At 31.5% G+C, this 26,806-nt stretch overlaps 4 protein-coding genes across 7 annotated transcripts; 2 read left to right on the top strand and 2 right to left on the bottom strand.

The window, feature by feature from the left end:
- Positions 1 to 4,659: 4,659 nt before the first annotated feature.
- LOC107460091 (peroxisome biogenesis protein 19-2) lies at positions 4,660 to 9,249 on the top strand. The gene is made up of 5 exons (XM_016078417.3): positions 4,660 to 4,872; positions 4,957 to 5,008; positions 5,097 to 5,382; positions 7,358 to 7,674; positions 8,870 to 9,249. Exons 1-5 carry the CDS (start codon positions 4,824 to 4,826, stop codon positions 8,913 to 8,915), a joined length of 750 nt encoding a protein of 249 aa, XP_015933903.1. The 5' UTR covers positions 4,660 to 4,823; the 3' UTR covers positions 8,916 to 9,249.
- A 390-nt stretch (positions 9,250 to 9,639) lies between these two features.
- LOC107460010 (uncharacterized) lies at positions 9,640 to 12,982 on the bottom strand. 3 transcript variants are annotated; one of them, XM_021128422.2, is made up of 5 exons: positions 12,619 to 12,982; positions 11,301 to 11,851; positions 10,962 to 11,219; positions 10,163 to 10,373; positions 9,640 to 10,082 (listed from the first exon to the last, which is right to left on the bottom strand). In XM_021128422.2, the coding sequence occupies exons 1-5, from the start codon at positions 12,811 to 12,813 to the stop codon at positions 9,726 to 9,728; spliced, it is 1,572 nt and encodes a 523-aa protein (XP_020984081.1). In that variant the 5' UTR covers positions 12,814 to 12,982; the 3' UTR covers positions 9,640 to 9,725. The 3 variants fall into 3 exon arrangements, with proteins under 3 accessions (XP_020984081.1, XP_015933810.1, XP_020984080.1); XM_016078324.3 differs by having other exon boundaries at positions 9,640 to 10,079; positions 11,301 to 11,884; XM_021128421.2 differs by having other exon boundaries at positions 11,301 to 11,884.
- A 3,843-nt stretch (positions 12,983 to 16,825) lies between these two features.
- Positions 16,826 to 19,841, bottom strand: LOC107460113 (tRNA-specific adenosine deaminase TAD1). Of its 2 annotated transcripts, none has more exons than XM_016078446.3 (10): positions 19,676 to 19,841; positions 19,434 to 19,554; positions 18,767 to 18,954; positions 18,591 to 18,671; positions 18,302 to 18,415; positions 17,887 to 18,056; positions 17,728 to 17,804; positions 17,520 to 17,639; positions 17,365 to 17,452; positions 16,826 to 17,076 (listed from the first exon to the last, which is right to left on the bottom strand). In XM_016078446.3, the coding sequence occupies exons 1-10, from the start codon at positions 19,824 to 19,826 to the stop codon at positions 16,960 to 16,962; spliced, it is 1,227 nt and encodes a 408-aa protein (XP_015933932.3). In that variant the 5' UTR covers positions 19,827 to 19,841; the 3' UTR covers positions 16,826 to 16,959. The 2 variants fall into 2 exon arrangements, with proteins under 2 accessions (XP_015933932.3, XP_015933931.3); XM_016078445.3 differs by having other exon boundaries at positions 19,434 to 19,563.
- A 1,619-nt stretch (positions 19,842 to 21,460) lies between these two features.
- Positions 21,461 to 24,902, top strand: LOC107460070 (remorin). Its single transcript, XM_016078391.3, has 5 exons — positions 21,461 to 21,968; positions 23,363 to 23,404; positions 23,838 to 23,925; positions 24,074 to 24,155; positions 24,544 to 24,902. The coding sequence occupies exons 1-5, from the start codon at positions 21,797 to 21,799 to the stop codon at positions 24,736 to 24,738; spliced, it is 579 nt and encodes a 192-aa protein (XP_015933877.1). The 5' UTR covers positions 21,461 to 21,796; the 3' UTR covers positions 24,739 to 24,902.
- The last annotated feature ends 1,904 nt before the right edge of the window (positions 24,903 to 26,806 follow it).

A 26,806-nucleotide genomic window follows, 5' to 3' on the forward strand; every position in this document is an offset into this window, starting at 1 on the left:
GGAAGTGATGTATCATGATAACGATGATATTATATTATTATGCATGACATATGAAGGGACCCACCCAGCTAGTTTTGTGCATTTTTGTCAGTATTATCAATCTGCCAGTTTTGTCCCATCCAAAATTAAACAATTTTAATAATTGCTTATTTATAAAAAAAAAGTATATGGAGTCAATGAAAATTTTGTACAATATATACAATAGAAGTTTATTCAGTATTAGAGATATAATTATTAGTGTTATCTTTTTTTGTCAGGTTAAGTTTTTGAGATGAGTGATTTCATAACATGATATAAGAGCTTTATAATTTAATATATTTAATGAAATATATTTTATTGAATTATTTAATAAAAAATATTGAAAAATTGTTAAATTTTGTTATTGTTAATCATTATTTNGATGATGAAATAAGTCAAATAACTAAGTCATGATTCAAGCTGATAACATATTAAAATTGTACTTTAAAATACATGTTAAAGTAGGATTGAACACAAAATAAGTCATAAAAAATCAAATAAAGGAAAAATATGCTGCTGAATTAAATCATACATAAACGTAGGATAAATGATATAATTAAATAAAATAGAATTTTAAATTACACAAATATAATATTTAAAATTTAGTTATATTAAAATTCTCTTTCATATTTATATAAATTGTGATTAGTTGTAGGATTTTAATAGTTTGCATGTAATCCACCTTAAGTCATTACGGTTTACGTGCAATATCATATAAAGTATAAATCGCTACGAATTGAAGTGATTTATAAAGAGAAAATGACAAAGCAAAAACTGTTGCAATTTATAGTTTATGAGAAAGAAAAATAAAAACATAAACCGTAGTAGTAGATTTGGACTTAAATCATTTTTATTTGTGTTTGTATCATTGAAAGAACTAAAGATAAAAACATAAACCGTAGTAGTAGATTTGGACTACCTAGCCAAGTGCATGTATCTAAGCATGCATTGCCAGAGAGGGTACTGAAAACTAGATTTGAACATTAAAAGAAAAACGCACAAGTTATGTACCAACTATATTACACTGTAGCGGTGGAAATAAGTTAGGCATTAGCTAGTCTCTCACAAATTATTAAATGGTCCTATCTTTTATAATAATAATCTAAATCAGTATTTAAGAATTTGAGAAAAAGACAGATAGATCCTTGATTTTTTAAACTTTTGACAAATATATCTCTGACAAAATTTAAATACAAAAAAGTTTCTGACTTTAACAAACGGAGGATAATTTAGTCCTTTCGTCTATTTGCATCTCATACACCTAACGGAACTGGCTGACGTGGCTGAAACGGTGTACAAGTGTCCGTTACGGTGCCACGTTGGAAGGGAAAAAAAGTTCGAAGGACAAATAAGTCCTTGACGTCATTTTACAAATAAAGTTCGAAGGACAAATAGGTCCTTGCGATTTTTTTTTTCATTATACTTCTATTATGCTTCTATTATGAGAATTTAGTTTATAAAATTAAGCTACTTTTTTTTTGTATGGAAAAAAATATTGGTGTTTTTGTTGAAAATGGGAGAATGTGGTGTAATTATAGATGGGTAGAATTTTTTTGTGGGAAGTCAACACGTGGGGGGCGTGGTGCAACACGTGGGGGCGTGGTGAACACGTGGCATCATTCTGACCAACACGTGGAGGGCGTGTTGAACACGTAGCAGCATCTTAGCCAACACATGGGGGCGTGTTGAATAATTTTCACAATACTGTAATACACTTCAAATGTCAATATTTAACCAAAACACCAATTTTTTTTTCATATTAAAAATAATTTCTGATAAAATTATACTTGTATTTTGAAATCTAGTTAACTTGTTTTATTCTACAATTTAAATTATTTGTATTAAAATTGTAGAAATTGGGCTTGTTATGTTTCTACTCTTTTTCTTAAATTGCATTAATTTAGTTTTAGTGCATTTGTGTATTATATTAGAATTTGTTAAATTGTATTAGTTCAGTTTTCATCATACCAGTGGTATTAGTTAGCATCAGTTCATTTATGCATCAAGTTAGCATTAGTTCATTTGTGCATCATTCATGTACTAAGTTAGCATTAGTGTATTTGTGTATTATATTAGAACTAGTATTTTTATGCATAATAACATTACGAGAATATTTTTTTTTTAAATTATAATTCACTTTGTTCTAACAGTATAAATTATGCATGACACAAAAGATTTATAAAATTAAACTACTTTTACAAAAAAGTCGTAAGTTGACAAAAGTTTCTAACTAAAAAGACCAAGATATCTGCAGATAAAAAATTAAATAATAAGATTTTTAGTTATTATTTTTATATGAAAAAGTCTAATTTTTTATTAGTAATTAATTTTAACATTCGTTATCTAAAATTTAAAATAATTTAATGTGTATAATTTTACATTTAAAATATTTTAATTGTAAAAAAATATCGAATGACATATTTTGATTTGTCAAATTACTAATATAAAATATAATTATATATAGAGTAAAAATAGTAGAGAGAAATATAAAAATGGAGAGAGGTAGATGAGAGAATTTAGGAAATGAGTTTATTAATTTTGAAAAAAAAAATTCTCAAGGACCTATTTGTCCTTCGAACTTTATTTATAAAATGACGTCAATGACTTATTTGTCCTTCGAACTTTTTTCCCCTTCCAACGTGGCACCGTAACGGACACCTGAACACCGTTTCAGCCACGTCAGCCAGTTACGTTAGGTGTATGAGAGGCAAATAGACGGAAGGACTAAATTGTCCTCCGTTTGTTAAAGTCAAGGACTTTTTTGTATTTAAATTTTGTCAGGGATGTATTTGTCAAAAATTTGAAAAATCAGGGACCTATTTGTCTTTTTCCCTAAGAATTTTTAGTTGACACGGACACTGTCGCGTGACACGAGATACAATACAATATGAATATACCGACACGCGAATTTTAAAATCTTACATAACACAGGAACACTCATACATATAAAATATTAAGTATTTTTTAGATAAATTTTAATGATATTTTGATATTTTATTGATATTAAAATATAAATTAAAATTTTTAATTATTTTTAATATCTTATTTTAATTATATAAAATATTTAAAATATTTTTTGTTTTAATAAATAATAATATATATTATTTCTAAACTCATTTCAATAATACATGTTAAGAATAATAATATATACTATATCTAAATTTATTTTAAGAATATATGTTAAGAATAAGATTGGACACGCAGACACGTGATGGTAGTTAGGTGTGTCTAGACGTGTCCGGAGAAGAGGAATTTTATATTTTGGACACAATAGACACGCGTGTCGGACGAGTGTCGGTGAGTATCGTGTTTGAAATGTGTCCGACACGCAGATACACTAACTCAGCGAAGTGTCCGTACTTCATAGGTTGACACTTTAATTTTATTAAATTTTAATTATTAAATTACTTTTTAATTTTTTATTTTGTTAGATAAATTAAATCAATTCTTAATAAAAAATTAGACAAATAATATTTATTAAAAAGGGAGTAGAAATAGTGTAAATGCATAATTGATATGCACTCGTGGACTCTTTTCAGTGTTTCCCTATTTAGTTTCTAATTTCTATAGCTTTTAACTGCCTCTTAAATACACAAAAAAATATCCAGCATTTTAATGTAACTTCGAAATTCCAGTAAATTCTTTAGAAGTTAAAATGTGCAATGAATTTTTATCTTTTTTTTTTTTCGGTAGCATCAATCAACCCCTTTAGAGTTGGAACGAATTCTTCATCATAAGATTTAATTTCCTAATTATTTCTTGTTAATAGAATATTATGTGTTGGTCATTATGTGTGTTTTAGTTGTTTTTAGTTTTAAATTTTGATATTTGAAGTTGTTTGTGAATTTTTAATATTAAATTATGGATAATTTATTATATAAAATTATAAAATTTTAAATTTTATTAAGTTATAAATTTTTAAATTTNGAATCATAAATTTTATTAGTTTATTGACCGATTCGGTTCTCGCAACTTTAGAATATTAAAATCAAATATTAAGTATTTTTATGTAATTCAAAATTTTAATAGCTAAACTTTTAATAATTTTAAAAAATTAAAATAAATTAACTCATAAATAAAAATGATAAAAAAATTGTGAAAATAAATATTACAAAATCATAAAATATTACCTACTTTAATAATTATATACATAATTTATAATTTAAATTAAATTGAATCTCTCCTTACAAGGCAGGGAAAATAAAATAGTTTAAAAATAAAATTAAGATTAAGGGTTTGTTTGGGTGAGCTTTTAAGAAAAGATCTTTTTTCGAGTTATTTTTTTTTAAAAGATTTTATAGAGAAGTAAAATTAATTTTATGTTTGGATATCTCATATAAAAAGGTCTTTATATCTATCAATAATGTTTGGGTATAATAATATAAAAGTACTTTTTTGTTTATTTATTACATAAAAAACATCTTTTTTAAGAAAAAAAAATCTTTTAAAAAAAAATGTAAATTACAGCTTCTCAACAAAAATCTTATTTTAATTTTACTAATACTTTTATTTTTACTACTAAAAATTTGCCAAACATATTAAAAAATAAAAAAAAAATCTTTTTTCATTAAAAAAAGATTTTTTTAATAAAATAATAGTACCAAACATGCACTAAATCAATTTACGAAATTTTCGTTTTTCGTGTGTCATTAGACTTGGTTGAGTTCCGGAAATCACAATAGAGAAGCGTGCCATTTACCACCGCCGGAGATTTTTACTCCATTCCAATCCGTAATATCCATTTCCACTGCCACACACTCCTCTTCTTCTTCTTCTTCTTCCTCCTCCTCTCTCCGGCGACAACCATGGCTGACCGAAACCCTTCCACCGATGACCTTGACCAGCTCCTCGACAGTAACGACCTCTCCCTCTCTCTATGTTCATCACTCTTGTTATTTAATTTTTTTAATTTTATTTTTTTGCATTCAATCATTTCAGGTGCTTTGGATGATTTCCAAACCTTCAACCTTAATAATTCCTCCGCTCAGAGGTCCCTATTTTCTTCAATATAATCACTTTCCCTTTCAATCTTTTCAATTTTGTTGTCTGAATTTTTCTACTTTGTTATAATCTCTTAGGAGCGGGGAAGCAACTGTGGTGAAAAAGGAGGCACCTTCTCTTCCTTCTAGGGTTCAAGGATTGGGGATGGGTGGTGGGTTACCTGATTTGAAAAACAAGAAAAAGGGGAAACAGAAGGCTCCCAAAGATGCCCACGTCAGCGAGGCACTCGACAAGCTGAGGGAGCAGACCAAGGAGGCTGTCAAGGGTCTCGAATTCATGGCTCCGTCGTCGGCAGATGAATTCGGTAAGGATGCCTTGATGGAGGATTGGGTCAAGCAGTTTGAGGACCTTGCTGGCTCTCAGGTAACTAAGTTTACATCCTTCCATTCATTTCCTTTAAAGTTGAAAGCTTTGTGTTGTTGGGGAATGGTGCAATTGAAAATCGTTTATGCTAGTTTGAAGTCAAATCTTTGTTTCTTGTGCTGTGGTTTACAGTTTGAGTAAAATGGTTGAGTTCATGAAGTTGTGAAATGAGTAAGAGAGTCATGGATTTTACAGGCACCTTGTGTTTTGCTTCTTTTTTATAGTGTCTTCTGTAAGCATTAAGCTTATCATTGGGGCATATAATTTTACCACAATTTTCTAGACATGTATGAAACCATGAATTAGTAAAAGGATTTCACGTCCTTGGCACAAATTGAGTTATTCTGTAACGAAATGCTTGATTTTTATACATGATAATACATGATTAAGCTATGAAGTGGAGTGAATAGTGAATGTTGGGTCTTGCGGAAAGTTATATTTTGCTTTATCATTCCACTAAAATGGTATTTGGTGTTTGCTTAACTTTTTACAAGCATGTGATAATTTTCCTGTTGCTGTCATTGGATGATCAATTATATTCAGATTTCTTATCTTGATTTGACTGAAATGTGTACTTAGTTATGGAATGGTCAAGAGATTATTGACAAGGAGGTTGATGACTCATGTTTATATGGCTTTTTCTCCCTTTATGATTCTTTTTCTAATATTAAAATTGAAAATTGGGCTGCTTATTTTCATGTAATGACAAGTCCGCATTCTCGTGGTATAGAAATCATGTTGGTAGTGCTCTCCACTTCTTGCATTTGGTTTTGTCTGATTTTGGATGGGATATGAAATCAAGTTCACCATATATTCTGGCATCCAGTTTTCATATTAAAATTCCTAAAGCTTAGCTATTATGCCAGAGTATTTGTTTTAATGAAATGTAGTTGTCCATATTTCTTTCCAAATAGCATTTGAATGAACTAAAATAGTGCTTATACTGTGAGGGAAAAAAAACCTATTTATCTTTTAATGGTAGTGTACTGTTTTTGTTTGTATAGAATACATTATGTAATGAACTCTTACGGATTTCCTGCTTCTTAACTTAAAAGAGATTGCACTAACTGCGTCTGCAAATCTCACTCATAATCTTGCTTAAGAATTCAAAAATAAAGGTATTGATTACTGAAATTTTATAGAACATTTGCAATTTTCAGCTATTAAATAATGAAGGCTGTCAAAATAGTCACAAATTTAAGCTTAAGATTGATAGATGACTTTTTACTTTTGTATGTTAATATTTTTTGTTTGATATTCCCGGTTTGTAAAACTGTATGAAGTTTATTTTATGGGATTGTAGTCCTTTATTTGTATTTTTTGCTTTATACTTGCCATGGCATTCTGAAGAGAAGTAATTTCTGTTGTAAATCAGTTCTTTAAGTGCTTTATTTTTTATTGTAAATCAAAGCAATTAATACGAGGGTTCTTATCTTATGTTACAATTAATCGCCTATAGTTTGCTTGTTTGGCAATAGGGATCAGCATCTTTCCTTGCTTAAATGTGTCCAAATTTTTTTTAATTATGAACTCAAGTTGAAAATTTATTGGACTTGGATAATAGACGCAAACAGGAATTTGGACTCTAGGAACTGCAACGTACTTTCTGAAAAGAGAAGTTCGAACCCCACATTTAGGAGGTTACTTCCATGCAGAAGTGATTTTGTTTGAGTTTGACATGGAAAAGCAACTAGCAAAAGATTTTAGCTGAGACATGCAGCCCAGCCTGGAAATGTGTTTCACAAACTTAGCTACTTGTACTATATCTTCGATTCTGTTCTCTCAAATATGGGAATGAGGAGGGGGAACATATTATTGTGTACATACTACACACTGATATGTTTCATCATTTTTTCCTTGTTGGCTCTTCTGTTACCCCCACTTTTTGTTCTCTTCCGTAATTCCTCATCATGAGAACACTGTATCTTGGCATGATTTCTGGAAGTCAAGCTGATAATGTCATTAATTTGTTTAGGACATGGAATCTATTGTGGAGACCATGATGCGGCAACTTCTGTCCAAGGAGATTCTTCATGAACCAATGAAGGAAATAGGAGAAAGATATCCAAAGTGGTTGGAAGAGCATAAATCCAGCTTAAGCAAAGAAGACTATGATCGTTATTCACATCAGTATGAACTGATACAGAATCTGAATGAAGTCTATGAAAATGATTCTGAAAACTTCACCAAGATTGTTGACCTCATGCATAAGATGCAAGAATGTGGACAACCACCAAATGATATTGTCCAAGAGCTTGCTCCTGATTTTGATCTAGCCAGTCTTGGCCAGATGTAAGTGTTCTATCCCATCTTATCTTATCTTTGAACTGATTGCTATGGCTGTTTTCGTGTTTATGTTGTACTGTACAGTTGTAACTGCAGCCTCAATTTTCTTACTTCTAAATCAAATTGTCAGCTCCATATATTCTGAAATAAATGAATGATCTGTCACGGAAATTTACTAGTGGGTAGAAGTTGACTATGTAGAGTAGCTGTTTCTAGGGAATGCCTTCAATTCACCAAAGTTAAACTTTGTGCATGATGCACCAAGATAATCCAATGATGTAGATCTAATAAAAACTATAAAAATTTTAACATTATGCTAAGATTTATACCATGGGCTTATCTTCGTGCATCAAAGCATGGTCTTTGTTTCTATGATGATGTTGAACATTTGGTCAGATTTTTTTTCAATGCCGAATAAAGGGCAGCTTGGTCTATACGCATCCCACGTTAACTTAAGATCCGGGTAATGTCCACACCCGAGGGTGTAATGTAGCCAGCCTAATTTGATAATTGTATCAGTGGCTAATTCCACGGCTTGCTCAATAAATGGCCAAAATTGGCTATTTATGATTTTTATCTTAGTTTGCAGATAGTATAACTTAAAAATAGAATCATTTTTCTTTAAGGTGCTTGGTATGGTGTTTAATGCATTTCTTGTTTCTAAACCACTGAAAAGATGACTTGTTGTAATATCTGCAAATTTGAAAATCTAAATGTAAACCATTCTTGTTGCCATTGATCACCACCAACCTGTACTAGTGGCTTCCTACAATCCTGCTCCAACATTCCTAAAAAGAAAAACTCTATCAGCAATAGTTGCTATATGCACCAACCTGTTGGTATGATTGACAAGCACTACCCCATGCTCTGCCTCAACCCACCACGAGTGTTCACTGGTGTTTCCATTTGCCACTGACCGTTGCCTTATCACTACCAATTGGGAACGATGTTGAGAATCTGAGAATTTAAATGGAAATTTGAGGAATTCAGACAGATGAAATAGAGCAACTGCCTTTATACTTTCAGGACACGATTTTAAAACTTAAAATTACTTGGTAGCATTTGTTTCATTTTCTGGGTATGAAGGCTTTGTTTTCATTTTCTGGGTATGAAGGCTACTTAAACGTAGCATTTGTTTTCGTCATGTTACATATGTATTTATGTGTATCAACTCTAATATAAACATTTTCTCCTTCTGCAGACCTCCAGAAATGATGGACTCTCAGACAAATTGTTCTATAATGTGAAGCAATTTCTTCCTCCTTATACTTTGGCAGCTGCTGGTTTTTCAGATTCTTAGGAACATTTGTTTTTTAACTTGTTAGAATAAGAAGGCTTTTATGCATTACTATTTTCCCCCTTTGTCTACTCATAGTTAAGCTAAGTTTGTATATTATATCAGGGATTTTGTAACGTTTTGTGACAGCAATCATGGTACTAGTTATTGCTAGTTGCCCCCACCAAAATTTTCTTTCTGATTTTTTTATAATCATTTCCTATTTAGTTGCTGGATGTTTGATTAATGTTTTTTGCCTCGTGAATTAATAATAATTTTCCAATGGCCTGAGGCATAAACTAGTATTTTTTTGTCTTCCAATTTTTATGATTTCATGTTTTTTAATCTCACAAGTCAATAAATATTGGTGGTGTAAAATAAATTATATATACCTCTGGGGAAGCACCATTGGACTTGTATGTTCATATCTAATGCTTGTGAATTTTATTAGTTTAAAAATACAGTAATTCGGTACTTCTCAGCGGCAGCTACAGAAACATTTCGAATATCAAAACAATCAATGGATGAATTTTTCAATTTTTTTATTTAAATTATGTAAATATCAAAATAATCAATGGAAGATGATTTCAATATAAAAGGTTGCATTTGTGTAATTTATAGTGCCATTTTATTTAATAATGTCATTTAAGCAAATATGATTCGTAACAGCCAATGTAAATGGAATAAAAATATAAAGAGTCTTTAAATTATAACATACAAAAGATGTCTACAAATACTATGTTTAAACAAAAAAATTATTTGAGGGTTATTAAACGTATTCTTAGTGTTTGTTACGCCAATATTCATCTTCCCAAAATTCAACCTGCTTTGTTAAACTATCTTTTCTGTCAAGAATGCCTTGAAGTGTTGAAGGATCATATGGTGGAGGAATAGTGCATGGATATGAATCACTAGGAGATTTCACCATTGAATCCTCCATGAATTTCCTCCCAATACCTTGTTCAGAACATGCCATTGTTTCAGGGCAATACTCCACTGCCCCTTGAGGTATAGTTGGCTTGAACTTTTGAAGTTTTGCATATTCATTAAGCAGATGAAACATGTAATCATACACATACTCCATGCTTAAATCTTCATGTATGAATTTGCTAGCTGCCTCACCTATTGCTTGTGCCTGCTAATTAATTAAATTGAGGGATATAAAGTAATAAATAAAGAAGAATTAGAAAATGAAATATTGAGAAATAGATTGGTGACCTTATGAGTGTTGTTATTGCCCCATTCGACGGCAAACTTAAGAGAAGTGCACTTGCTATTGTCTCTGATGGGCCAATAGTGTTGTAATGGCTCCATGCCTCTTATAAAGAAATCATAGAACTTGGGCTTAACATATAAAGTCATGGAATCACATGCCAAAATGTATTTCTCACTTACTGACCAAGCCCACCCTTCTATGTATATCTTATACCTGTGCAAAATTAAAACACCAAAATGTGTCATTCATAGGTTAAAGTTAAACTATTAAATTGGTTATTTACGTTTGGCCTAAATTATGTTTTGGTCCTTAAAATTTAAAGTGCTCTATTTGAATATAAAAAAAAATTCATTTAACTTTAATGTAGTCATATCGTGAGGCTAATAATAAGGTTGATAATCTGGAGAACAAGTACAAGCTCCAGAGGCACAAAATCAACTGTGGATGTATTAATATCATTCTCTTTAATTCTATAGAAATATTTGATTTAAATTGTAAGAAGAATGATAAATAAATGTATTAATACATCTATAGTTAATGTGCTTCTAGAGTTTATACTTGTTCTCTAAATTATCGACATTGTTTTTGTACTGCTGTTATATAAAACATTCCATTAATTATTTAACTTTGACTTTATGGTGGATTACATTTAAGCTAAATTAAACTTTTTTTAATTCAAATAAAAAACTTTAAATCTTAAAGATCAAACCAGAATTACGCCCGTAGGATCAATTTAGTAGTTTACCGGTCTTTCATATTGTAAAACATATATATATGCAAATGCAAAGGAAAGATAGCTACCTATGGGTGCATTGGTCTCCTAAGTTGGATGTTTTGTATCCTTGATTAGATTCTTGGTCCCAGTCCTGTCTGTATAGACGAGTGTTCCAGTCATTTTTGTCTGTAACATTACATTTCAAAAGATTTTTCCTAGTTGGAGCCACATCAGGATTCCCCTTCCAATAAGCATATGGTACTCTATCCTTCCATTTCATCTTCTTGTTCCCTTGTTTGATTTCACTCAAGGTATCTCTCCATGGCTTTATATTTATTTCAGCCCTGTTAAAAGTGTACAAGTTCTATCAATGTGCCTAACACATTATAACATTGTAAATACATAGGAGAATAATTTAAATTTACCATCCCCAAAAGGACCAATCAGGGAAGACAATGTCGAAGCTCCATTGATCTGAGCAATATCTAAAGAGAGGGGGTGGTGGGGAAACAGCATTTGGGCCTTGAAACCTGTCCCTATGGATTACAGGCCTATCATCACAATCAAACAAGAGCTCCAAATCAGGAACCATACCAGGGTACCACCTTAGTAGTTGTACGATTCCCCACAGAGTAAACATATCTCTTGTTTGTATTGACTTCCTATACTTCTCCACGTACACCTTTCCGCTCAGGATCACTACCCTAAAGTGAGATGTCCTTTTTGCCCCTTCAAGCATTTCCCTTGTGATCCCTGTCTCTCTCCATGCCTTTAGATCTTCATGGATCCATGTGAAGTATGACGGACACATTAATGGACGGCTCTGATTGCTGTTCTTTGTCGGGTTATGTGATGTAGGGTAGTTGTCTCTGGGACACGTTTGTGTCTCATTCTTCTCCAAATTCAAATTGCTGCATCTAAGTGGAAATTCTTGTTTTCGGGATACCATTGGAATTGTGTGGACTGTTGAATAGTTCTGGCTTGGAATGAAAAAAACTTCAAAGATGGACTTCACAATATAACAATTTCAATATTAGACTATTTTTTTATCACATTATTAAAAGCTGCCCCAAAGATAATCTAGCTACCTCTACTACAAATAATGCTAATAAGCAAGGAATATCATGATTTTATATTTTCATGGTAGAGCAACGATTTATCAAGGAACTATCTATATATTAAGGAAGAAAATAATTGGGTTTGAAATTTCTTCTCTTTATTAATTATTTTTCCTAAAATTAAAAGATTATATTATGAAGATATTCAGGCAATACAATTAAAATGGATACTCCTATAAAGATGAAATTGTAATCTATCAAATTGATTGACATGTTTAATTGAATATATTATTAAATGATCTAACAGTTTGTAATATCATCTTCATGTTAAAATGTCTTCGTAAAAACATTTACTTATATTAAATACTATATTCTCTTAATTTTATTTTATTTTCTAAATTTTGTCCAATAACAACCGAAAAATAATATAGATTATATTTGCATGAAATAATATATATGTAGATGATTCACCATATACATCTTTGGCTGTTTTCTAGAAGAAAAAAATGAAAGAAAAGGGGAGATCAGAGGGGGAGAAGACAGGGAATTTTTTTTTTTAAGGAACATAAAAAAGAAGAAAAAAGAGAAAGGAAGAAGCAGTATATCAACATGCACAAATTAAAACCAAATTACAAACAAAATGGCACAGATTTAATGTGCATATTATTATTATTATATTACTGACCTGATTCCAAGCTACAGAAGCAAATAAAGTGGCCACAGCAACGCAAAAGAGCAGAATCAACGTGCTTGCAACTGCTATAATAGTATTCTTGTTCTTTGCCTTATGGTGATAGTGATGATGATGCTGATGACGATGATAATAAGAGCTACCACCACCCCAGAAGAGTTTAAGGTATGTCTCATTGTCCTTGTTCATCCCTCTATATACTATATTCTGATTGATGATTATTAGTTCTTAAATTGAATTTGAATTTGTACCAGCAAACTCCAAGCTAAGAATCAATACATATATATACATGCATACATATATCTCTAAGGTGTTGCATGCGGAGTTAATATATTATTTGTATATATATGAGTTTATGTTCTTTCTTTTCAGCACTAAGGATTCTGAAAATATAGAGAATTGAATAAAGGAGCGAGGAAGAAACTATATGGATATATGGAGAATGAACATATGCAATTATATAATATATATGGTCCCCTCAAATTCTTCTATAAGAGTCAAATACTAGTATAGAGAGCATTAGAGCTGTCATTATGAAATTGGAAGTCTCTGACTAAATTAAAGAAAATTAAACAATTCTACAAGGCATCTAGAAGAGAAAGTTTATACCATATGTCCTTATACATGAACGGTTCTGAGATACGTTCACGTAAAATTGACTACACCTGAGTTTTCACCTTTTTTTTTTCTTTCTCTTTTTCAATTTTTTTTCCTTCACAATTTTTTTTATGTTTATTTTTTATTAATTTTTTTATATGAAAAAATATTGGTATTTTTATTAAAAATGAGATTATCGAATATAATTACAAATTTGTGAATTTTGTAGGTGAGAAGTAACACGTGGGAGCATGTTGCAACAAGTGGAGAGGCATGTTGAACACGTGACAACATCCCAACCAACGGGAGCGTGTTGAAACACATATGGGGCATGTTGAATATTTTCACAATAATATAATACATTTCAAATGTCAATATTCAAACAAAACACCACCTCCACTTCCATATTAAAAATAATTTCTGTTTATTTTTCCTTTCAAAATTCATTTTTATTCATTTATGTATATCATGGTATTTTATCATGAAGAAAAAATATAGATAGATAATGAGAATACTAAACAATGTGAATAATGAATATATTTTGGATGTTCAATTCAATAGGTATGCAAATGATTATATTTATTATTCTTAAATGACTGGATGTTTAATTTACTAGGTGTGCGAATAGTTATGCTAATGTTAAGATTTAGGAGGTAATTTGAGAATAAAATGTTTTTTATTTCATTAGGCCAATTTTAAAATCTATTGTTCACATTGTTTACAAAATTCATTATCTACCTAACAAAATCGGAAAGCAAAATGTAGTAAATAAGAGACAACAAAAAAACCTGCCTAATTGAAAACCATTATTAAGTTGAAATGGGAAAATGGAAAATAACATTTATATCAAAGCGGCAAAATAAATAAACAAATAAACAAGATGATGATGGAAACTTTTCCAAACTTTTGATATAAAAAAAATTCTCATTGTGTAAACACATAATATTGTAAAAAATTATAAATTGTAATAGGGGCTTACTGTAGTATCATGGCGTAACTTGCTCCTCAATTCTATGCCGGAAATCAAACGTTACAATGTTACATCACATAGGCGATTCCGGAAGACTCCTATATAGTCATCTTTTTTTATATTTTATCACTACTATTCGCCATTGGCATCTCTGATTTAAAATATATTTTGTAGATATACATCTCTGCTATCATTTTTAGTACATTTATTTATATTTTATCACTACTATTCAACTAATAATTTGACTAAAAAATTATGGTTATCATTTTTAATACAAATATTTTCTATTTGCAAAATTCAAACTCAATATTGCTAAGGTTTGGTATAGAATATAGATGAAAGATTTATAGGCATGACCAAAAAATTTTTTTCAAGACTAGAATATAGAACTCCTTTTAGTGTATATGAGAACGTGACTGAATGTGTGTAATGTAAGGGGAAAAAAAACTCTTATTTTGTTTCAGATTTTATTATTTTATGTGATGAGTTATAAACTTATAATATTATCTATCTGTAAACAAAAAATGATTAATTATACATGTATGTGAACATTATTGTTGCCCACAAATAATGTAGGTGTTGGACACAATGAACAAGTAGTATCTAAATCTGAACAAAAGTTTACTTGCAATTTCAGACATTAGAATCTTGGAATTTTAACCTAACTATATAAACACATTCTAAAATTATGTGAAGATTTCTTGATAAAAAACAAATTAAACTTGGATTGTTGACATTGTTTAATTTGTTGCCTATTCTCAAGAAGGCAAAGTTATTAAAGACAAAAGACTAGGTAGGGTGGTGTGAAAAGTAAAGGATGGCTGCTACCACTACCTATGATGTTGAGTATACACGAAGGGAGGCCAGGGACCAAATTAGATACATAGATATATAAGCAATTCCAGTATAGTTGCTTGCTAACAAGTCAATTACTTCGATTTTGGACCAACTTTGTTATGGCAAAAATTAAATTAATCACATTGTACATATATTATAATAATACCTAATTGTTAGGTTAAGATCCACTAAATCAGCTCTTCTTATTAGTTTCTCAATTGTTCGTCTATTTTGACTTCATTGAGTTTTTCAGTTCATCAAAAGGATTTAAAATAAAAAAAATGTTGAAAAATAAGATCTCGTTTTTTTATGTAATGTTTTGGAATTCATTTTATTAGACATATAGTGTCAAGGTAAAACATTATTCTCATGTTAGAATGTGTGGGACTGTGGGGCATTATATAAAAAAAGTTCACCTTAACAATTGTATAATTTAAAGGTGTCAATAGAGGTGTCAAATGAGAGTGCTTTATTAGACTTTCATACACAAAGAATAACAGAATTTTTTGTAAGGAAGATAAAACAAATGGGAGATATAGTTCATATCTTTAACGCAACTAGCTGCTTTTCCTATAATGATTAATTGATATGAAATTAATATTTGGAATGAATATCATGTAACTTTATATCTCTTAGTCTCACCTACACTTTTTCTCCTCTTATATTTCTATTGCTCTTAATTGCTATATTGTACAACACTAATTGCTTTGTGAATAGTATTATTAGACTAGGGGAGTGGATTATTGAATGAAGAGTGGTTAAATGGTTTTTATGCTCCACTTTGATACACAGTAATTCATTAGCCATCGATAACTTTTTAAATGAAGTTTAATAGTTTTGTTAGATAGACAATAATTTTCGTAAACAATGTGAATAATAAATTTTAAAATTGGTCCAATAAAATAAAAAAACACTATATCCATACGAAAATCATGAAAATCATAAGTGGAGAAGGGAGGTTACTGTATGCATAACTGCATTGTTTATTAAACTCACTGTCTATTTATACTATTAGGAGATACAATAGGAAATAGGAAAAAAAATTGATTTATAAATATATTGTCACTCCAATTTAATTATTACATATTTAACCATTTCTACAATAATGATTAACCCTATTGTTATTATTATTTTCCCGTGACTTATCATTGCTACACTATTACCTTTTTCAAAAAGAAATGAGCCTCATTTTTACTAAATTTTATAAACAACTAACAAATTAATAAGTATTAATAATATATATGAAATATAATCATATATATTCAAAAAAATAAATTATTAAATTTTTCTTTCATCAATCTATATATCGTACCAATAGATCATTGATTACACAATCAACTTATATGAGAGTAGTGATCCAAAAAATAAACAAAATAATATAACAAATGAGAGAATTAAGGACTTACAAAAGTGTGAGTGACAAGTTTGAGCAACTAAAATGAGGAAGGAAGAAAAACGTAAGAGTTGTGGTAAGTGGTCGATGTAATTAGTAAGAGTGCATAGTAAAAAAGATTAGAGGAGACAGGAGCTCGAGAGAAATAAGAAATATCCATAGAAGTACTCAGTTATGATTTCTTTGTTATTAGTAGCGTATTTATCAAGATTTAAAATTGAGAAAAATTCTTAAGTCTAAGTTTCAATATTGTATTATAGTCTTTGCCAGTGGGAGTTTTCGTTAAGGTGAGTCAAAGGATCAAGAGACTAATTGGTTAAAAGAATCTTAATTTAGAATGAACAGTCAATTATTTGAATTCTCAGTGCCTTAACAGGCACATGGGTGTTACGATATGAAGAATGAAGTCAAAGAAAAAGAATTCTCATATTATATTACCAAAAATAACAAAGCTGCATTATCAAGCTTGCAACTCATGGCATATTTTCCTACCAAAAGAAGGCAACCAATTATAGACTTTACATGGGGGGGAATCAAATCACTTGTTTGGAAAGATGGAAAATGCCTCACAATCCGAGGGTTTCAAGAACCAATTGCTAAAAGCTGGTTTCCCTTTGAAAATTTTTGAGGCTGAGCAATATTCTTCAGCTCCTTCCTGCAAAGTAATTTATGATTGAATCATGTTAAGATATGGCATGTCATGAACAATCTTCCCCAATAGTGTCATTGGGTTACTTATTGTCTTGACTCTTGAAACACAAGATACAGATGTGTTGAGAGGACAAAAATACGTTTAAAGAAAGGAAACAGCCTAAAGTAATTTATAGGCTAATTTATGAAAACAAAGGATATAGGAAACATGTTTATTGTCTTTGTCCCTTTAGTCTCAAGACAGAAACCAAACACTACCATAGGGTTAAGACGTGAAGAACATGAAGAATACCTTGAGATTGCGATAAGTAACCTCATTGGCTGGAGAATTTCCAAAGCGTTTCTGGCTCAATAACAAGAAAGCCTCTAACAATCTCTTTCTGTAAATGTCAAATCATAGTCAGCACTTGACAGGCAATCTATCTAAAATGGCACATGTTGGCTTACTTGCATAACAATGACTCAGTTGAAGGGAAGAGTGCTCCTTTTGTAGAGGTGCCTTGCTTTCTTCCAGTAGTTCCAAGGATGACTTCATGCAAGCCATACTTATTCCAGCATATAGAATATCTGCAAATTTAACTGTTCAGATAGATGTAAATATCGAGCCACAAAATTACACGAACAAAAGAACTTTGCTGAAATTTGATGCAAGTACCCGCATGTTAAAGTCTCTGCAGCGCTATCGGATTGTTGAAATTCCTTTGGTGGTAGTGGGGCAGCATGAAATAGGGGCTAGTAAATTGGAAAGCACGTTACAATCAGCAACGTACAACTCAACTTTCGATTTTACCACACTATAATATTTGACACTTACCTGGTTCACTCGAAATGGGGCTATTAGCTTATTTGACAAAGATAATATTCGATCTAACAAAGTTCTTTTCAAGTTATCTTCAATGTTGAAATTCTGTGGACTGTTAAGTGGTAGACCAACCGTAATTGAAGACACATAAACAGGTTGAAAAAAGTAGGAAAGCAAAGCTCCTGGAAAAGGAAACAATATTACCACACTTGAATTTTGCAAAGGAATAAGGTAATCAATCACTGTTTTATCAATATTAGGCAAATTATTCAAATGAACATTTTTCTGATCAGCATATAGCTTTGTTTCGTGTTTGTAAACATGACTTTTTATGTTGCACTAGCGGCTACTATACCTAAATCCTCATATTTGTGTTACAAGAAAGATTCACAAATAGGCAAATAGTCCTGGTTTAAGCATGTCTAACCTTGAACACCGACAGTGTTCCAACGAGCTATCTTGTCGGAGCAACTAACCGATAGAGTAGTATCACCACGACCCGGCTTCCTTTGGACTGTCCCCTTTTGTTTTAACCCATCATCTGGAATTGAATGCAAAAGCAGTTCTTTAGACACAAATATTGCACGTGTAAATATTCTAGTTCTTTATCATTCAAGAAATCGCATTAAGGTGAACACAATATCCATCATATTTTATATGAATTATATTCACAGAAAACTTGCTAAAGAGATGTTAACATGGATATATTTATTTACCTAGAGGTGAAGATGAATCACTTTCGCCTGAGGGCACAATCTCCAAAGGCGAGTCAACCGAACTCAACGAAGAAGCTCCACCTAAACACAACCAACCCAACATGGTAAGTGGTAACAAATAAGGGAAGGATTTTGATGATTAGATATAGACAAGATAAAGTGATAACTAAGTTTACATGGTAGCTGTGATATGTACATATGTAATTTCCAACCCCTCTTCATGTTATATTTTCTTTCACTAACGCACTCAGAATCCAGCTCAAACTGTAAGTTGCCATCATCGACTTTGAACCATTTGCATTCATTGCTAGGCATATGCTTACTACAACTTTCAGTAAGATGCTGAATCTGTGTATAGAAGAACCTGGTGTGAATAGAAATGAATGAAATAATATCTTCTCACATAACAACACATATACAAAATTGAAAACTTACTATTCCACAATACATCTTAGAAATCATTTGAAATATCACCTACACAATCTAAGATCTTTCAAAACTACACATGAAAAAGCATAGAGAACAATTTCTACATTCAAATTGATACATTTGGAGGACATAGAACATGTTCAAACTAAAACAAGAATGCCGTTCAATCTGCATAAGTTTATGAATTTAATCTCTATACAGTAGCAGCATGAAGATATTGAAAACCGATATAAGATAACGTGTTGCCAAATCAATGAAAGTAAATACTTTTCACACTCATTTCTTGAATACTCATCCAAAAACAAGAATTTGATTGGATTACACTGCTAATATATCAGAATTGAACTAGTTTACAGCATAGTAATGACACAAAATGCAGAAAGCTCATGAAAATCATAGTGAAAGAAAAGAAACCTCATCAAAGCTCTTCGAGATATAACTTCAGCATGGGAATCATGAACAACATCACCACAGGAACGTAAACGAGAGCGTCCAATACACTTTGTTCCTGTCCCCAATGCAACAACTTCCAAATCTGTAAATACTTAAACAATGAACAATAAGTGAACTCCTTCAGCTTTCATAAAAAACTGAAATTTGAATTCTGGGTATAAATATTCCAAAGAGAAGAAACAAAAGAAAGAGGAAGAAGAAACCATTGGTAGGAGAAGAGAGAAGAAAAGCGGCTAAAACGGTGACTTCACGGCCTTGAGGTTTTCCCTTTTTGGGAAGAGAATTATACAAACTAAGAACCTTTTCGGATACACTTTCACCAAAACTTTTTTCGTGTGAAGAAGACGTAGACATGATTGAAGTCGAAGTTGAAACCGACGAGCTTGAGGAAGCCATTGATTCTGCACACTCACTCTGATAGAGATGACACAGACTGGGCTTTAGACTAGGCCCAACCTGGGCCCAAATTCAAAATATCTCTATACTTTGGAAATGAGGCCTTTTTGTCCAAACCCTTTTTATAGGTCTGTTAAAAACCTTGTCCAAAAACGTTGTGTTAAAATTATCCAAACCATCGTGTCCAAAAATAAGTTAAAAAAATTATAAAACATACATAACATATAAAATAAGTAAAAAAAAAACATATACAACATGAAATTTACTCTGTTTTTTTATCTCTACACATTCTCAATATGCATAAGAATAAATACTAATTACCACCGTCCACTTTATTATTTTAATCTCATGAATTAAAACGAGTGAATGAAACCATTTCCATAATTACATTTAATAAAAATTTTAGACATACCATTAAGAGAGCGTATCGTTTCTTAAATCATAATAGATAACTAAATGATTTTAAGGAAAAATTTTATATATACTAACTAAAGTACTAAACACAACTAAGCATCTCACAATCAAAAAATTTCCAACGTGGTTTTGCTGTGCCCCCAACCCCACTATTTTTTTTTTTTGAAAGATCAAAACATTATTTATGTGACTTGTATGAGAAAAACTGAAGCAACTTGCTGTAGGGGAATAATGCCAGGAAGGCCCAGCAACAAAAATAATAAAAGTTACAAATAAGAAACGACACTGTAGTAGAGATTAGAGGACTTAACATGGTTGCTCCAGTCTAAAAGATAGTTGGTAATACACTAATACCTTTTCCAAATGAATGAGGTGTATACAGTTGGCACATTAATATTTCTTTTTTCTTCTAATACCACTATATAGTTTGGTGCCAATAAAAGTTACATCCACCTTTAGCCTGGATAAAAAAGCTACTCATCACAAATCACAATTGCCCATTTTCCTTTCTCATTATGGATGCGTATAAACCAAGTTTAAACATGGACATTTTTCCTTTATATTTTTATGAACTCTAATTCAAGTCATGTGAAGTAAGAAGGATGAGAAAAGTGTAGGATACTGTTAGTCAAGTGAGAAGTAGAACATTTGTAGAACACACGGCGGAGAGAGTGGAAAGTGCCTACACGAAATGCACATACACAAACGCCACCGTCCTATAATTACATCTTTAATTTTCCACTTCAATATATTCATTTTTTTTTCTTCCTAGAAAGATTATGATTATGAACAACCAAAGCAATGATATGACTACTAGCTAGTCACTTGTTGACTTTTTGTCCACCCCTACAATCATGGTCCCATATGTAGCATACAAACAACAACAAAACGCAAAGCGCCGTCGTTTTAGTGTGTCAGAAATAATAATAAGCCTCCATGCATGATGCATATGCTTTTGCTGTCACACATTTGCATCCTCATCTCAATACTCACACGTGGCACATTCCCGCTACTATTACCTGTAATACCTGTCGGCACTCCACCGTCACCGTCGATCTTAATCAACGGCTCCAATTTTCCTCCACGGCTACAACACGTTCTGCTCCCAAAGATTCCACGTTACTATGCAATCTTTTTCCTTTGAAAACTACTTCCCGAATATTTCCATTTTCGATTTAAAAAATCTCAATGAATTTAACAAAATCTATACCCATGTATTTTTCCAATTAGAAAATATTTAAATCCAAAACAAGTGTACAATTAACAAAGAAATAAGTAAGCAAATTTTCATGTGAGAAATTCATAAGAATTGATATATCCACTTTTTTTCTTCTTTATTTATTTTTTAATTTTTCACATATATCTAGATGTATCTTGTTATGTGTCTACTTTAAATTGAAACCAACCCGACCTTATAGCTTGTAACAGAGTTGAAGAGGCAGAGACATTGTCTAACAGAACCTTAGCTACAAACCTTGTTTTCTTTCTTCTCTTTTAAACTTTCTCTCGAAGCTATGGCAGAACAACCAACCAAGGTGGAGACACCTCCTGCTCCGCTGGTAACTGACCCTCCTCTGGCCGAGGCACCGCCGCAGCTCCAAGATGCTGCCGAGAAGAAACCGCTGGCTCCGCCTCCGGCAGCCGCTGCAGAAGGGACCAAGGCTCTAGTTGTTGTTGAGAATGAGAGTGAGTTTTCTGTTTCTTCCAATTCTCAAACTTTTTGTTGCACAGAATTATGGGTTGGCTTCAGAATTTCAACTTTTTATTACTGGAAGCTTATAGTTCGCTTGCTATGTTATACGCATATCATATTAATTTAGTGCGTTGAGAAAGCTTCATACTTAGTTTGGGCATTCAAATTATGATATTTGCCCTTGCTTTTCCTTTAATTTCTGTTTTCCTTCTCTGATTTATCAAAGATTTCTGGTTTTTCATCAAAATTGCAGCTTGAATAGATTGGATTTTTGTCTGATATTGGTTGATATGGTTTCAGAATGATATTGGAGCCGACTCACTCTTCTCTGCTGGATTGAACTACTTTCTTCCTCTTGCAGCACATTAGGAACATTCATAACTACTCAATTCTTTTTCGTTTTTATACAATCCTTAAAATTTTAAATCAAATAAGTGGCTGTAATTTTTAAATATTCTCAATGACTATTAAGGAAGTATAAAGATTTATCTATCTAGCTAAGTGTAGTATTTTAGGTGTCAATTAAGCTGTGTATTCAACTAGACCCCATAACATATATGAATTTTAATTACTATTATACTCTCTACTTTGCCTTTTTTTTTTTCTCAGTCAGGCTTGTAACATCATTTCTTGCTCTATGCATCAATCATTAACATCTCTCCAGTGCCAACAAAAGAGAAACCACTTAGGTCCTCCTTGTTATCATAAAATAATAATTTTGTTTCCCATGTGCTGAGAAAGTTGTTTGTCCACACTAGCAAATAATTGAATTCTTTTTCTTTTTCTTTTTTTTTTTGGGGTATAAAAATTATGGGTTTGCTATAGGAAAGTTTAATTGTAATGAATACTTTTCAATGGTAAATTGGCATGTCCTATTGATTTTTTCCTCTCTTTTTAATTATTCAAAAGAGGTAGTTGTGCCTCTTAATTATTGCATATATAACACGCAACCCAATTAGAATCCAATAACTGGATAAAGCATGCATTCTTAACATGCCTAAGTGGATTCCATATTTTTATCTTCTATTGTTGATATGGAAACAATGATTTCTTGCTAATTTAAGAATTTTTATCTGCTTCTTCTATTTGGTATATGTATTGTTGCCTTGGCTATGCTCACTCTAGGTTAAGTTCTAATTGACAATTAATTACTAAACTTCCATGAACCCAACTTCAATAAACATTTTTATCAAACACTTCTAGCCTTCTAGATGCTGCTGTAGTTCCTAATTCTATATAACTTACTTATATTTAGAGTTAAGTAATTGATCAAGTGCATGAGCTCTTCTAATTGGTTGGATTTAATCTAATAATATATATAAATACTTCTCCATTTGATATAGTTAGAAAACCTTGACATCGTTATTTTTTGTCTTTCGATCAACAGAAGCAGTGGAGCCAGTTAAAAAGAAAACATCCCTTGATAGAGGTTAGTGTTGGCTTAATTCAACTTCACATTGTTCTTAACTAGTTAATATTTTATTATTATTGAAAGAGTCATGCTACTTATTAGATTTTGGATGCTCGAACAGGAGTGCCTTCGGAAGGAGGTATTGAGGTTTCGACCAAAATAAACTTACTAATATTTGATCTTTAATTGCGATTTTTTTCATAACCACTTGAATGCATCAACTTGAGAGCGACCCTCTCCAGGTTCTCAATGCCAAATAGTTTCTAGTCATTGCGAATATATATATGCATACAGAGATAGAGGGACAGAAAATATTGGAAACTTGTGTTCTAGGACAAACTGTTTTGTACCTGTCTCCAACTATAAACATATTTTTTTGTGTTTTTCTTTCTCCGTTTTGATGTATCTTCCAAGAGAAGTGATTTGTGTACGTGTATGCTATGTTCAACAGATATTGCTCTTGCAGAAGTGGAAAAGGAGAAAAAGTTGTCTTATGTGAAGGCATGGGAAGAAAGTGAAAAATCTAAAGCAGAGAATAAGTAAGGCTTCAAAACCTAAAATACTATACTAAATAAGTGCCATGCAGATAAAATTGCTAATGATTTTGTGATCTGTAGCCAATATGATATGGAAGGAATTCCAAATGTGATAGTATTGTTAAGGTTTTATTATTGATTTGGTCCACAGAGCTCAGAAGCAGTTATCTGCTGTTGGTGCTTGGGAAAATAGCAAGAAAGCAGCTCTTGAAGCTAAGCTGAGAAAAATTGAGGTAATGACATTGACATCACATTTCCATGTCGCCCTAACACACAAAGAAAACAAACCTTTTCTTATGGGTTAAACAACATTGCAATCTAGAGTTAAAGTATGGATAACCATAATGTTCTTTTGTTAGATTTTTTTTGTCTTTTCTTTCAAGGCCAAGAACAAATTATATCACCTATTGTGGATAAGGTTAGATGCAGAATCATCAAAACTTGAGAATTCACCGACGAGTTTAAATATACTAGAATCATAAAACTTAAACGTGCAACTCATTAGAAATTTTTAGTGTCACATGTAAAAAAAACAAAACACTATAATTATTGTCATTACATGATATTAATAATTATTAAGACACCCTTTTGAGTAACTCGTTTTTATGTGTGAGAGAGCAGGAACAGTTGGAGAAAAAGAAAGCAGAATATGGCGAACAAATGAAGAACAAGATAGCATTGATTCACAAGCAAGCTGAGGAGAAGAGAGCGATGGTTGAAGCAAAGCGTGGTGAGGAATTTCTCAAGGCTGAGGAAACCGCCGCTAAATATCGTGCAACTGGGACCACTCCAAAGAAGCTCCTCGGATGCTTTTGAAATGTCAAAGTTCTTTTTTGGTGGGGTCTGAATTTCAAAGCGATAATTGTCAAATTTTTGTATTGTTTGTGTTTAAAAGGTTATGTTTAATATGTGTGTATGAAATTAATACCTAAAAAAAATGTTTATTATAAATATTACTTAGCTTGCTTTTTTTATTTTTATTAGATTAAAGTGTGGTATGCTGTTTGTTTATTTATTCTTTTGTTCACAACACTGTCACACACTAATAATTGAGTAATCGAGTTTCTCTCTCTCTTCATCATTAAAGTGTGGTCATTGTCCGAAAATGTTAATGGTGTATACTTATTTTGCAAAATTAATGATAAACAGAGAATTGTGTATTATGTTTGATTAGATCATGCTTTGTGTAAACCCAGAGAGAAACAGAGAATAGTTGAAATGTAAAGGGTAAAAAGCACTTATAACATTACATTACAAACCCTTTTATATATTCAGCTTTATTAGTCTCATCTCTCATGCAATGAATCATGCTGCTTCATTTTTAGACAGTAAAAGCAGGGGGTTATTCACTTATTTGAAATATGATTAAAAAATAATGTAAACATATATAACTTTAAAAGTAAAGTTATCAAACTAACAACGTTGTTGTTGCTATATGTGAGAAAAAGTGATTGTGCGTGCATGTTTTATAGCAAGGAATGTTACAAGAAAAAGCTGCCAACTTTGGAAGATCACGCCTACTTCCGTGGCCACCATTTTTGTTGATATAATTGACAAGAATCTCATCCTCTTCAGGTGTCCATGGACCTTTCTTCAACCCCATCTTGTCACAACATGGTGCCCTTCCCATATTCCTCTCCCTCTCTCTCTCCAACACCAAGCACACAACAATAACAAATAGTAGTAAAGATCATTAAACAATCAAAAACAAATGTAGTACGAAAAAGTGAACTTTTTGGACAGTTCTTGCTGTGGTTATTTCTACCACTAGAAAGAAACACCACAAGGAGAAACTTAAAGCCTCAAGAGATTCAAAAAGTGATGAATATATGTCTAGCATACATGGTGAAGGGCTTTAAGCACAAATATATAGAAACAAAGATAAGAGGGGAAAAAAAAAAGTCATAGATATTATATCCATTGCAGTTTACCTTTCTACTGCATGCACCTCATCCACTTTAGATTTTGGAGCCTTCTCTCTAGGGGTGGCAATGGGTAGGGTAGGGCAGGTTTCAATCTAACCCTAATCCTACCCGTTTTTAACTTGTGAATATTCGATCCTACGGGCGGGTTACTAAAAAGATGTAATATTATTATATAACTTGATGATAATTTAAAATAGAACTGATTTTTATGTAAAAAAAAAAGATATTTAATTATCAATTAATGATCTTATCTTAGTAGCTAATATATAGTGAGATGTCTCAATCCATAGACAGGTACCCTACCCGACCGGAATTTGGTCACATTGTGTACCTGCGGGTAGAGTGCATGTTGCCACCCCTACTTTAGGGGTTAATGCAGATTGGATCAGATCGGATATGGTTAAAATCTCGATCAGGTCCATACTAAAATTATCGGATCAGATCTAATATCTGTAATTTTTAAGCTTAGATCCAATTCGATCCGCACATTTGTGGATCGAATATATACGCAAAACATAAAAATATTTTTAAAAGCTTATTTTTATTAAAAAAATAAATAAAATTCTTTTTTATATTCTTTTACATTAAAAGAATATTTACTTATTTATTTATTTATTTTGCGGATCAGCGGATATGCAGATAAATACATAAAATCTACAATCCGATCCTATTAGTGTGCAGATCGAATCGGATCCGATCCGATAACATTGCAGATTGGATCTATATCCATAATTTTCGACTCAAATTCGAATAAACACCGCGAATAGACAAATTAGATCCGATCCATGAATACCCCTACCTACTTCTCTCCTCCTTAGTTAAGTTCACAAGTTCTTTCTATAACAAATAATATTTGTATGACTTTTGTATACATACACATTTTTATTTTAATAAATAGTAAAATCCTTATCATTAAGCTTGACATTCGGATCCAAAGGTAAAAGGCAGATTTAAAGTCT

Source organism: Arachis duranensis, chromosome 8 (genome assembly GCF_000817695.3).
Source record: "Arachis duranensis cultivar V14167 chromosome 8, aradu.V14167.gnm2.J7QH, whole genome shotgun sequence".
Classification (NCBI taxonomy): Eukaryota; Viridiplantae; Streptophyta; class Magnoliopsida; order Fabales; family Fabaceae; genus Arachis; species Arachis duranensis.